This window comes from Aristolochia californica, unplaced genomic scaffold (genome assembly GCF_029961685.1).
Source record: "Aristolochia californica isolate CCGP_79_NKW_82.1479 unplaced genomic scaffold, dmAriCali1.0.hap1 SCAF_6, whole genome shotgun sequence".
In the NCBI taxonomy this organism is placed as follows: Eukaryota; Viridiplantae; Streptophyta; class Magnoliopsida; order Piperales; family Aristolochiaceae; genus Aristolochia; species Aristolochia californica.
Genome location: NW_027182257.1, coordinates 38,297,993 through 38,310,202, shown reverse-complemented (window position 1 = coordinate 38,310,202; position 12,210 = coordinate 38,297,993). Strand labels below are relative to the sequence as shown.

Below are 12,210 nucleotides of genomic sequence, written 5' to 3'. Positions count from 1 at the left end.
TGATTCGTGCCTCTCTTGAGCGCCACGTAACCACGAATCCGGATTCTCAATCCTTGCGTCTAGCCCCTCTCAGGCGCCTAGAGTTAATGACAAAGATCGGATTACAATAGAATGCAGAGAATCAATTTCCTATTGTGATGATGCTAAAATTATCAACTCTGGATTTTACCGTGATTCGTGCCTCTCTCTAGCGCCAAGTAATCACGAATTCGATTTCTCAATCCTTGTGTCTAGCCCCTCTCGGGTGCATAGAGTGAAAAATAAAAATCGAATTAAAATACCAAAATCCAACCTAAATTACAATCCTACCCGAACTAGCTAATTTAATCAAATATCCGGAAAACAAATATTCGATAAACATTAATTCTCAAATCAAAATTAATAAACATTAAAAATCTAAGTAGGAAAATTAAATTACAAAATGCCGGATTACTCCCCTTCTCCTTCCTCTCGCTCGGGCAGCAAATGGCCCGTTCTCACGGGTGCTGCAATTTCCAGAAATTGATGGTTTCGGGTTGCAAGAGCGAGTGGCCGGAGGTAGAGACGACGCCGGCGAAAAAGGATAGAAACCCACAGATGGAGGTGGTGCGGCGGACGACGGAATGGAGCTGAAATCCTCTAACCGGCTCTCTCGAGTCTCGGTCGGAGTCGGAATAACTTCGGAAATGGTCGAAAATGGGTGATCGACGTCGGAGGAGCCCTCTCGGGTCACCTCTCGGCCTGGAGAGCAGAAAATGGCAACGTCGAACTCACCGCGACGGAGACTCTCTCGAGCACTCTTCGGTCTGTTCTCGGTTGCCGGATGGTGGTGGACGACGGTGACGAACAGTGTTCGAAGGGAGCCCTCTCGGGTCTTCCCTCTGAACGGTCGGCGGCTGGAGGGAGACTCTCTCGAGCTCTCCTCTCCTTTCGCCCGCTGCTCCTCTGTTTCTCCCCTCTTTTTGGTCCACGACTCCCCTCCTTTCAATACGATTTTTGCCCTAAAAATCACTACCCCCACTAATGATATTTCTGTAAATATCTTCTTCTCCACACAAAATTCTCCTGAAATTCCATAATTAAATCCATAAAAATCATTTCAGGAAGAAATAAACCCTAAAAGCAATGAAATATCATTCAGGAGAGAAAAATATGCAATATAAGCAGTGATTAATGCCAAATTCAATAAATGCCCGTTTCAAGTGAAAACCGATAAATAACCACCTATAACACAATTATAAGGGTTATTCAATTATAATTAACCTAATTTTCAAGTTAGAATCTGACATCTATTAGTGATATGAAATTTACAGGCACCAAGGGTGTGCATGAGCACATCATGCAGATGGGGGATATGGCCGTAAGATTGAAATCAAAGGAGATTGAGTTGTCTGAGTCATTTTTGGTCCACTTCATCCTTAACTCACTTCCCTTTGAATTTTCACCCTTCAAAATCACTTATAACACATAAGGAGAAATAGTCAATTAATTAACCTTTGACCATGTATGTACAAGAGGAAGGGACATTGAATCAGGAGAGGATCGAAAGTGTACATTTGACGACTCAAGACAAGAAACCTTTTAAGAAAAGGAAGGAAAAGAGCCTCTTAATAAAGAATTTAAAGGTGGTGTCAAATATTTCTTTTGCAAGAAGAAAGGACATATAAAGAAAACCTGCCCCAAGTTCAAGCATTGGCTTGAAAAGAAATGTAATCTAGTATCCTTAGTGTGTTTTGAATTTAATGACTCATGTTTCTTAGAACACTTGGTGGAGTTATTCTGGTACTACAATCCATGTTGCCAACACCATGCAGGGTTACTTGAACCAACAAAAACCGATGCCAAGTGAATGCTCCATCTATTCAGGGAACAAGATGGGTTCACATGTAGAGGCGGTTGGAACTTAAAGACTTGCCCTCAATACTGGCTTTGTATTAGACCTTTAAAAGACATTCTATGTTCCATCTTTTTTCTAGAAACCTTATCTAAGTTTTCAGACTTTCACCTTTTGGATTCAGTTTTAATTTCCTTGGAAATTCCCTTCAATTTTACAAAGACCATGTTCTTGTAGGAAATGGAATTTTAGATGGAGGATTGTTCAAACTTCTTTTAAACCCTTCATTTGATTGCAGTCTTACTACTATGCATGGTATTAATGTTGGCATTAAGCGTATTGTTATAAATGAAAAATCATCCATGTTGTGGCATAGGAGATTAGGTCATATCTCCATTGATAGAATAGAAAGATTAGTTTATGATAGAGTCCCTGAGGCTTTTGATTTTACTGATTTAAGTACATTTGTGGATTGCATTAAACGAAAACAAACCAACAAGTACAAGAAAGGTGTCAGGAGGACTTCTGATATCTTAGAAATAATACACATTGATATTTCAGGTCCTTATGATGCATGTTTCAATGGTCAGAAATACTTCATTACCTTCATTGATGATCATACACAATATATGCATCTCTATTTGCTTTGTGAGAGAAGTGAAGCAATAAATGCTTTTACGATCTATAAAGCAGAAGTAGAGAATCAATTAGGCAATCAAATCAAAACCGTGTGGTCAGATAGAGGTGATGAATATTATAGAAGATACACCGAAAGGGAAAAGTTACCTAGTCCTTTTGCAAGGTTTCTTGAGGAACAAGGTGTTGTACCACAATACACAACGCTTGGCTCACCGTCTCAAAATACTATGGCTGAAAGAAGAAACTGAACATTAATGGACATGGTGAAAAGTATGATTAGGAACTTTGATTTCTCATTGTCTTTGTAGAGTGAAACTCTCAAAACTGCAGTCTATGTACTCTATAGGGTTCCAACCAAGGCGGTTCATAAAACACCGTTTGAGTTATGGAAAGGTTGGAAACCTACTTTAAGGCATGTACATGTTTGGGGTTGTCCAGTTGAAGTTCAGATTTATAATCCACATGAGACAAAGTTAGACTTTATAGCAGTCAGTGGAATTTTCATGGGCTACGCAGAAAAGTCTAAGGGATACAAATTTTATTGTCCATCTTGTTTGGCAAGAATTATCGAATCTAAGAATGCAAGGTTCCTTGAGAATAATGAGATTAGTAGGAGTAGCCAACCTCGAAACTTAGTTTTTGGGGAGTATACAAGTTTTCAACCTGCTCCTACAACTTCACATAGATTGGTTGTTAATCATGATAATCATTAGGATCTGATTACTCAAGTACAACTAATAGTAGAAGAACCATCTCATCATGAGGATACTCCTATAGATCTACTTACTCAACATTCTCAACCTGAAAATGTTGAAGTACAATTAAGAAGATCTTCAAGAGTTAGAAAACCTGAAATTTCTTCGGAGTATCAAGTATACATGCAAGAGTTTGACATGGACATTGGTGTTGAAGATGATCCTATTACATTTTTCATAGGCCATGAGTGAACATAAATCCACATTATTGAATGATGCCATGAAAGAAGAGTTGGATTCCATGGCTAAAAACCAAGTCTGGAATCTTGTTGAATTGCCTAAAGGGGAAAAGGCCATTGGTTGTAAGTGGGTTTTTAAAACCAAAAGAAACTCTTTAAGCAATATTGAAATATATAAGGCAAGACTTGTAGCCAAAGGATTTACTCATCAAGAAGAAATTAATTACCACGATACCTTCTCTCCTATTTCAAAGAAGGATTCATTTCGCATAATCATAGCATTAGTAGCTCATTATGATGTGGAGTTACATCAAATGGATGTGAAAATGACTTTCCTCATGGAGACTTAAAAGAAGAGGTTTACATGAAACAACTTGAAGGTTTAATTTCAGAGGGCAATATGGACTATAAAACAAACCTCCCGTCAGTGGTATTTAAAATTCCAAGATGTTATTTCTTCATTTGGTTTTATGGAGAATATAATGGATCAATGTACATACCATAAGGTCGGTGGGAGCAAAATAATTTTCTTTGTCCTATATGTAGATGATATTCTACTTGCTTCAAGTGATTTAGGATTACTTCATAAGGTCAAACGATTTCTCTTGATGAAATTTGATATGAAAAATATTGGTGAAGCTTCTTATGTCATAGGCATAAAGATTGATAGAGACAGATCCCAAGGGACATTAGGATATTCTCAAGAAATCTATATCAACAAAATTCTAGAGCGATATCGTATGAATAATTGCTCATCTGGGATTGTACCAATTGTCGAAGGTGACAAATTAAGTTTGGAACAAGGTCCACAAACTAATTTAGAAAGGGAACAAATGAAAAATATTTCATATGTTTCCGCAGTTGGGAGTTTAATGTATGCTCAGGTTTGTACAAGACCTCACATAGCATATGCAGTGGGAATGTTGGGCATATATCAAAATAATCCCCGTTTGGACCATTGGAAAACTGCAAAGAAAGTCATGTGATACCTTCAGGAGACTAAAGATTACAAGCTTACATGCAGATGATCTGATCATCTGGAAGTGATTGGATATTCAAACTCTGATTTATCTAGCTCCCTTGATTTGAGAAAGTCGACATCAAGATATGTCTCCTTATTAGCTAGAGAGGCCATTTCTTGGAGAAGTGCAAAGCAATTCATGATTGCTACTTCAACAACAGAAACATAGTTTGTAGCATGTTTTGAAGCGTCATCACATGCTATATGGTTGAGGAGTTTTCTTTCAGGGCTTGAAATTGTTGACACAACTTCTAAGCCAGTAAGGATTTATTGCAATAATTCCGCAGCAGTGTTTTGACCAAAAACAATAAGGGCAAAAGTCGCAGTAAACATATTGACATAAAGTTTTTAGCTATTCGAGAACATGTCAAAGTAAACAAAGTGATTGTGGAACATATCAGCATCGGATTAATGATTATTGATCCGTTGACAAAAAGTCTACCACCCATTGCTTATAAGGGACATGTTGAACATATGGGACTCAGTTCTGCTATGTAATTTTACGTAATTGAGATTCCCTTTATGTTTGTATCTCAATTTGTTAATTGAAAAACTCCATTAAGTTTATTTATTTTTTCTCTTATTTGGTTGTATACATAAAATTTAGAGAATGACAATAAAAATTATCTTGTATGAGCATTTGGAAGTTCATTCATAAGATCTATGCCACATAAGGTTCTCATTCAAGGAGAGTTACATTGTAATACATGGAAGGTATTACTTACTCTAAAGAACTCACCGTCACGATTCATGTAATTTAATCTTCTTTGTTTGAGTATAAGGATATTATATCCATGGAAAACATTCTTGAAGATGTATCAATATTCAATGATACATATTAAGTATGTGAATGGGTCAAGTGGGAGAATGTAAGTGAGTTTCCATAACTAACTCATTCACTGGGTGGATGGTGGTTGTCAGTTGTAATTGGTAGTAGTTACAACCTCCATTCTCTTTGATGGAAAGGAGGAGTTTAAGTTTGGATCTGGTCTAACAGAGGGATTCCTGGACGTTGCCATTGACGAGCATTTGACTCCGATCTCCATGACAGGAGGTATGTTTCCGTTTCATTTTTATGAAATTTAATTCTATTTAGAAGTTCATGATTTGAAGTCTAACGGTCATAACACAATTTTGTCCTTGATAGATTTGAAAGAAGGACCGAGAAAAAACTTATATCCGTCCTTGAGAGAAAGACCGACAAAAACGTTCGCGCTCCACATAAAGCTGATATATTCTCAAAGTTGAGACTTATTTTTTTATGGGCTTTTTACCCAAATTACCCATTTTTAAAAACTTATTTCGATAAATGATGTCACTTTGAACTTATTTTGAAAAATACCCAAGTTTGACCGGTCCACTGTACATGTGTACGATCAAATGTGACACATAAGTTTTGAATGATTACATGTCACCATGTCATCAGCAATGCGTAAGCAGATAGATACATCGACTACCACATCACCATTCCGACACATCATCTACTAGGTAAGATGCCATGTCATATGCCATGTAAGATGCCACATCATCTCGCGCCACTTATGCCCTCATCACTTCTTCTTTTCTTTGTTGTCTCTCTCCCAGCTCAATCTTTCTCCTCTCCTCTCCTCTTGCCCTCTTGTTGTGCCAGTTGTCGCCACTCCCCACTGCTCCCTTGTTGCCGCCGCTCGGCCTCGCCCTCAACACCCCCCTCTCAACCACCCTCTCTTCCTCTCTACCCAGACTTCGTCTCAGCCACATTTCTCACTCCTCTTCTCCATTCTCATGTGTCATCCTCTTCCCGCCCCTTTCTCAAAACCGAAGCCTATCTTTTAATCTCCTCTCCAGCACCTCTCAAAACCAAACTGTATAATTTCCTCTCAGTTATGCCTCTCTTAATACCCTATCCTTTCACTCTCTCGCCACCCCTTCTCTCAAGACCGAAGCCCTACTCACCCTCCAAACCAGAATTTGAATTTCAGTAGCCGATTTAGCAGGGTGATTTTTTAGGGCTTTTGTTAATTGAATCTAATTATTGTGTTTAATTATAATGTTGATTTGAATTTAGGTGTTCAATTACTGTATTAATTTTTTTATGATTTACTGTTTAATTTCTGATTTTATGTTAATGAAATTTCTATTAATTGCAAATAAATTAAAATTATTGTAAAATTTAATTGAAACTTGATTGAATTTCCCTCTCCGTATTTATTAATTTTCTGTATTTTAGCTTATGGATTCCTATGCCATTGAATGTTGTATTTTTTTAAGTTGCTAGTTTAATTTTAGTTTAATTTTCTGAATTATGAAGTTGCAGTTTACTCTATTGACAGAAAATTTGTAGGGTTTTTAGTTTCTATTTGTTGTTAAATAAATTTGAAGTGTCATGGAATGATCATGCCATGTGGTGAGGAGATTTGGGTGTTATAAATATCCACCACGTGGGTTTTTTTTATTTTTTTTTATGTTTTCTTGTGTTTGCCCTAGTTACTAAAATGGGTACAAAGTCTGAGTAAGAGTATGTTGGGTAATGGAGAGTGGGTTGAGTCTAGTTCGAACTTGGTTGAATCGCCTGCATGAACGTCCATTAGCCAACGAAACCCAACCCCCATCACTGACGAGGTACAATTCGTAGTGATTGTGAATTCATATGGGGCTCTACCAGGGGTGTTCGGCAAATTTCGACTTAGGTGTGTTTTTGCATTGTTAGGACTAATCATTTGCTATAGAATTATTTCAGTGAATTTTTAAATGTTGTAGAATGTTGTTGAATAATTTTGCCATGTGGTGAAGAGATTCAGGTGTTATAAATAACTCCACATGGTATTTTTTGTCTATGTTTTATTGAGTTTCCATGTGTCCCAAGGGATGGGTAGAGAGTTTGATTAAGAGTAGGTTGTGTCCAGTTCAAACTAGGTTGAATCACCTATAGCGGCGTCCATTAGCCAACGAAACCCGACCCCCCATCACTGACGAGGTATGGTTTGTAGTGACTGCAAAGTCATATGGGGTTCTACTAGGGGTGTTCGGTGAATTTGGACTTAGGTGTGTTTTTGTATTGTTAGGAGTAGTCATCTGCTATAGAATTAGTTCGATTAATTTTTAAATGTTGTTGAATGTTGTTGAATAATTTGAAGTGTTATGGAATGATTTTGCCATGTGGTGTGGAGATTCGGGTATTATAAATGTTTCGTTGAGTTTCTATGTGTCCCTAGGGATGGGTAGAGAGTCTGATTAAGAGTAGGTTGGGTAATGGAGGGTGGGTTGTGTCTAATTCAAGCTAGGCTGAATCGCCTGCAGGGGAGTCCATTAGCCAAAGAAACCCGACCCCCATCACTGACGAGGTACGGTTCTTAGTGACTGCGAAGTCGTATGGGGCTCTACCAGGGGTATTTGGTGATTTTATTTGATTTGTAAAACTCAGATAGCACTTCCACTTCACAATTTTATTTTTATATAACTGCATTTGATCTCTACAACGAAGAGGTTTGATCACTTATATTTGTCTCTTTGCCAATATCGTTTCCTCTGTATTTTTTGTTTCATTTCAACATATAAAGTACTTAGTTGAATGCTTTAAGGTTTGTTTTTCCTCCTTTCATGTAGGTTAAGATTTGATCTCCCCATCCGGAAATAATCAATCAAAAGCTCGGATGGGTCCTCCAGACTCATTTGTAGAACCTGTCCAGTAGGTAATAGTTTGGCAGAAGACTTTTTTGATCAATTGGAAAATAACTCACTTGACCTCCTAGACCGACAAAAGACAAGAGCAGCCCTTGGGTCATCAGAGCAGCTCAAATGAAAACTAGATGTGGATAATGATTTGGAGATGGATTCTGATGGGCGTTTAGTAATTCGTGAGGATGTTAGACCTAAGCAGCAAGAGAGCACCAATTCGGATCATAATACAGAAACTAGTAGCTAAACCAGTAATTATAGTTATTTGACTACAAGTCCTTGTCAGAAGGAAGGAAGAGGCAGAAAACATGATTTTTTATTTCTTAGACATTTTGATGTAAAATAAATTATTAATATATGACTTCCTTTTACATCCATCCTTGCTTACTACTATAAATATAAGGTAATAAAATGTGTACTGATAAATTTGATTTTTAAACTCTAAAATATTTTTTTAATTAATAAAATATTTTTAATTAATAAATATTTTAAATCAATAATAAAAAGTATTAAATAGGTAAGAGTAAGATTTTTATTTAATTAATATAATAATTTTATATTCTATTATTATAAATATAAGGTAACAAAATGTGTATCGATAAATTTGATTTTTAAACACTAAAGTAAAATTTTCAAATAATTTTTTAATTAAAAAATATTTTAAATCGATAATAAAATGTGATAAATAAGTAAGAGTAAGATTTTTTAATTAATTAGTATATATTTTTAAAAAAATTTAAATATAAGGCAATAAAAAGTGTATCGATAAATTTCAAAAATGTATTGATAAATTTGATTTTTAAACTCAAAACTAAAATTTTCAAAAATTTAATTAAAAAATATTTTAAATCGATAATAAAAAGGTGTTAAATGGGTAAGAGTAAGATATTTAATAACTTATTATTTTAAATATAAGGTAATAAAAAGTCTACTGATACATTTATTTTTTAAACTCTAAAATAAAATTTTCATATTTTTTCAGTTAATAAATATTTTAAATCGATAATAAAAGGTGTTGTAAGATTTTTAATTAATTAATATATATTTTTAATAATTTATTATTTTATAAATAAGGGAATAAAAAGTGTACAGATAAATTGTATTTTTAAACTCTAAAATAACTTTTTTGTATAAGTTTTTCAATTTATGAATATTTAAATCAATAATAAATGGGTAAGAGTAAGTTTTTTTCAATTTATAAATATTTTAAACCGATAATAAATGGGTAAGAGTAAGATTTTTTTTATTTATAAATATTTTAAAATTTATAATATATTAGTAAGATATTTAATTAACTAGTATAATTATGTAATTTTTATTTTTTAAAATATAAATTAATTAAAAGTGTAATGATAAATTTTATTTTTAAACTCTAATATAGAATTTTCATATATTTTTAATTAATACATATTTTAATCGATAATAAATGGTGTTAAATAGGTAAGAATTAGTTTTTTAATTATTTATTATATTTTTTATGATTTATTATTTTAAATATAAGGTAATAAAAAGTGTATTCTTAAATTTGATTTTTAAAATAAAAAAATTTATTCAATTTTTTTGTCATTTAATAACATGGCATCTTATTTGGTTGCTGACGGGTCGGAATGGTGATATGGCAATCGATGTGTATATCTTCTCACACGGTGTTGATGTGTCACCTTTGACTGTACACGTATACATGGACGGGTGACTTGGGTATTTTAAAAAAATAAGTTTAAAGTCACATCATTTATTTAAATAAGTTTTTAAAAATAGATAATTTGGTAGGAAAAACTATTTGATGTTATCTTACAGAAATTTCTGGAATCGATAAGATCCATTACATAAATCATTGTTCCAAAAGTGCCAAACAGATTTTTAATTAATTGATTCGCCTTGACGAGTGGACAGCACTACTCTCTTCTCGAACATTGGGAACAGATCTTAGCCAACAACCAGATAGATTGCTCTCGTGGCTTTTATTCCTAGTGATTCAGACTTATCTTCTCCACTCCGTCCTGACCGATCTCATGGATCTGCTTCTGCAAGTTTCTTGTCTAGCCATGGACATTCTAAAGGGAGCTAAGCAGTATTAAGTTGCTAATCAATGTCAGCTTTACTTGTTTTAGAAGCTTGAGCTTAATCTGCAAATGGAGACTGCAAAAATTATGGAACTCCGAAACAAGTTTACAGGCGGGGTTCAGACATCGTGGTCATGGTCAGGGGTGAGAAGCAATTCCAACGACGAAGAATGGAGATCTTTGGGGCCGTTCCTTGTCGCTGCAGTGGCGGCTATTCTAGTTTGGGTGCTTCTCGCCAAGAAAACTAGCAAAAGCCGACTGCCATTACCACCGGGGCCACGTGGAGTCCCCCTTCTGGGCTGCCTCCCTTATCTGGAACCCGACATCCACAGCTGGTTTGCTCGTTTAGCTCACGAATACGGCCCCATAATTAGCCTTAGGCTCGGCCAGAAGCTCTTAGTAGTGGTGAGCTCTCCATCTTTGGCGATGGAGCTTCTCAAAGACAAAGACACCACTTTTGCCAACCGCGACGTACCGCCGGGGTCGATGGCGTTACTGAGTGGGGTTCACGGCATGGGGTGGGCTCCTTATGGGGCGCAGTGGCGAATGCTCCGGAGGGTGTGCATGGGAGAGATGCTTAGCAGCTCAAAGTTGGATATTTCGTACGACTTCCGCCGAAGCGCTGTCCTTGAGATGGTAGCAGAGCTCCACGGTGGCGCCGGAGCTCCGATTAACGTGGGGAAGGTGATGTTCGTGGTGATGTACAAGGTGATTACGGGATTGCTTTGGGGAAGGTCGGTCTCTGACGAGGAGAAGCATCAGGTAGGAGACGAGTTTCAGCAAGTGGTAGAATACCTGACGGGTGTTTTCTGCAAGCCTGATGTGTCGGATTTCTTTCCGGTTCTCGCTCCGTTTGATTTGGGGGTAATCTTCCGCCAGACGAAGAAGGCCGGAGTTAGGCTTGAGCAAATTCTCGACTACCTCATTAATGAAAGCCAGAAAAGGGGAAACACCGAGCGAACCAGAGATTTCCTCCAGATATTATTGAAGATACAGGAGAGTGGCGATCCAAAGGCACCCCTCTCAAGATCTCACTTCAAGTCTTTGCTCATGGCAAGTGCCTCCTCCCCCTCTATCAAATTTACCCTAATTTGTTTACGATGATTCTTCTAGATCAGATCCAAAGACACCCCTTTTTCAGCTTTATCCTGATTTCCTTGACAGGACTTGGTGCTGGCGGGTAACGACACGACGTGGACAACAATGGAGTGGGCAATGACAGAGGTGATGAAGCATCCAGAGGTTATGAAAAAGGCCCAAGAAGAGCTGGACAAAGTCGTGGGGAAGAATCATCCCGTGGAGGAGACCCACCTAGCTCACCTGCACTATGTAAACGCTTTTGTAAAGGAAGTCCTTCGTCTCCACCCTGTCGTTCCACTCATGCTGCCCAGGACCCCAAGCCAGTCGACTACACTGGGTGGTTTCATGGTCCCCAAGGCCTCTCGCGTCTTGGTGAACATGTGGGCGATTCAAAGGGACCCTGCAGCATGGGAATCTCCAGAAAAGTTCAGACCCGAGAGGTTCTTGACTGCTACAGGCAAACGTGAGTTCACCGGCAATGACTTCCATTACTTTCCGTTTGGGTCGGGGAGGAGGATATGCCCTGGTATGGCCCTTGCAGAGAGGATGTTAATGTATGTAATGGCCACGCTCCTGCACTCATTTGACTGGAAACTGCCTGAGGGAACAGAGCTTGATGTTTGTGAGAAGTTTGGTATCGTTTTGAAGAAGGCTAAACCTCTGATGGCTGTTCCAACGCCAAGATTATCCGATCCAGAGCTCTACTCTCGCAACCTCGGTAATCAAACATGTTAGCGATCTAAACGTTAAAGACTTATGACTGTTTCGTATAACCATGTAGGGGGGTTTTATCAAATGTGATTGTGGAGTGAACAATTTTCTTTGATTGATGTAATTAATTATAGATTTAACTAATAAATAAAATCAAGATATTTTCTCTTATCTCATTCTTATCTCCATCCAACTAGCACATTCTTATCTCCATATTGTAAAAGTGGTGAGCAAAATATTCCAAGGGAATATGATTAAAAAATGAAAATTGGATAGAAGAGATTAAGTGAGA

At 37.0% G+C, this 12,210-nt stretch overlaps 1 protein-coding gene across 1 annotated transcript; it reads left to right on the top strand.

The window, feature by feature from the left end:
• Positions 1 to 10,560: 10,560 nt before the first annotated feature.
• LOC137935173 (flavonoid 3'-monooxygenase CYP75B137-like) lies at positions 10,561 to 12,032 on the top strand. The gene is made up of 2 exons (XM_068779864.1): positions 10,561 to 11,180; positions 11,292 to 12,032. Exons 1-2 carry the CDS (start codon positions 10,614 to 10,616, stop codon positions 11,940 to 11,942), a joined length of 1,218 nt encoding a protein of 405 aa, XP_068635965.1. The 5' UTR covers positions 10,561 to 10,613; the 3' UTR covers positions 11,943 to 12,032.
• The last annotated feature ends 178 nt before the right edge of the window (positions 12,033 to 12,210 follow it).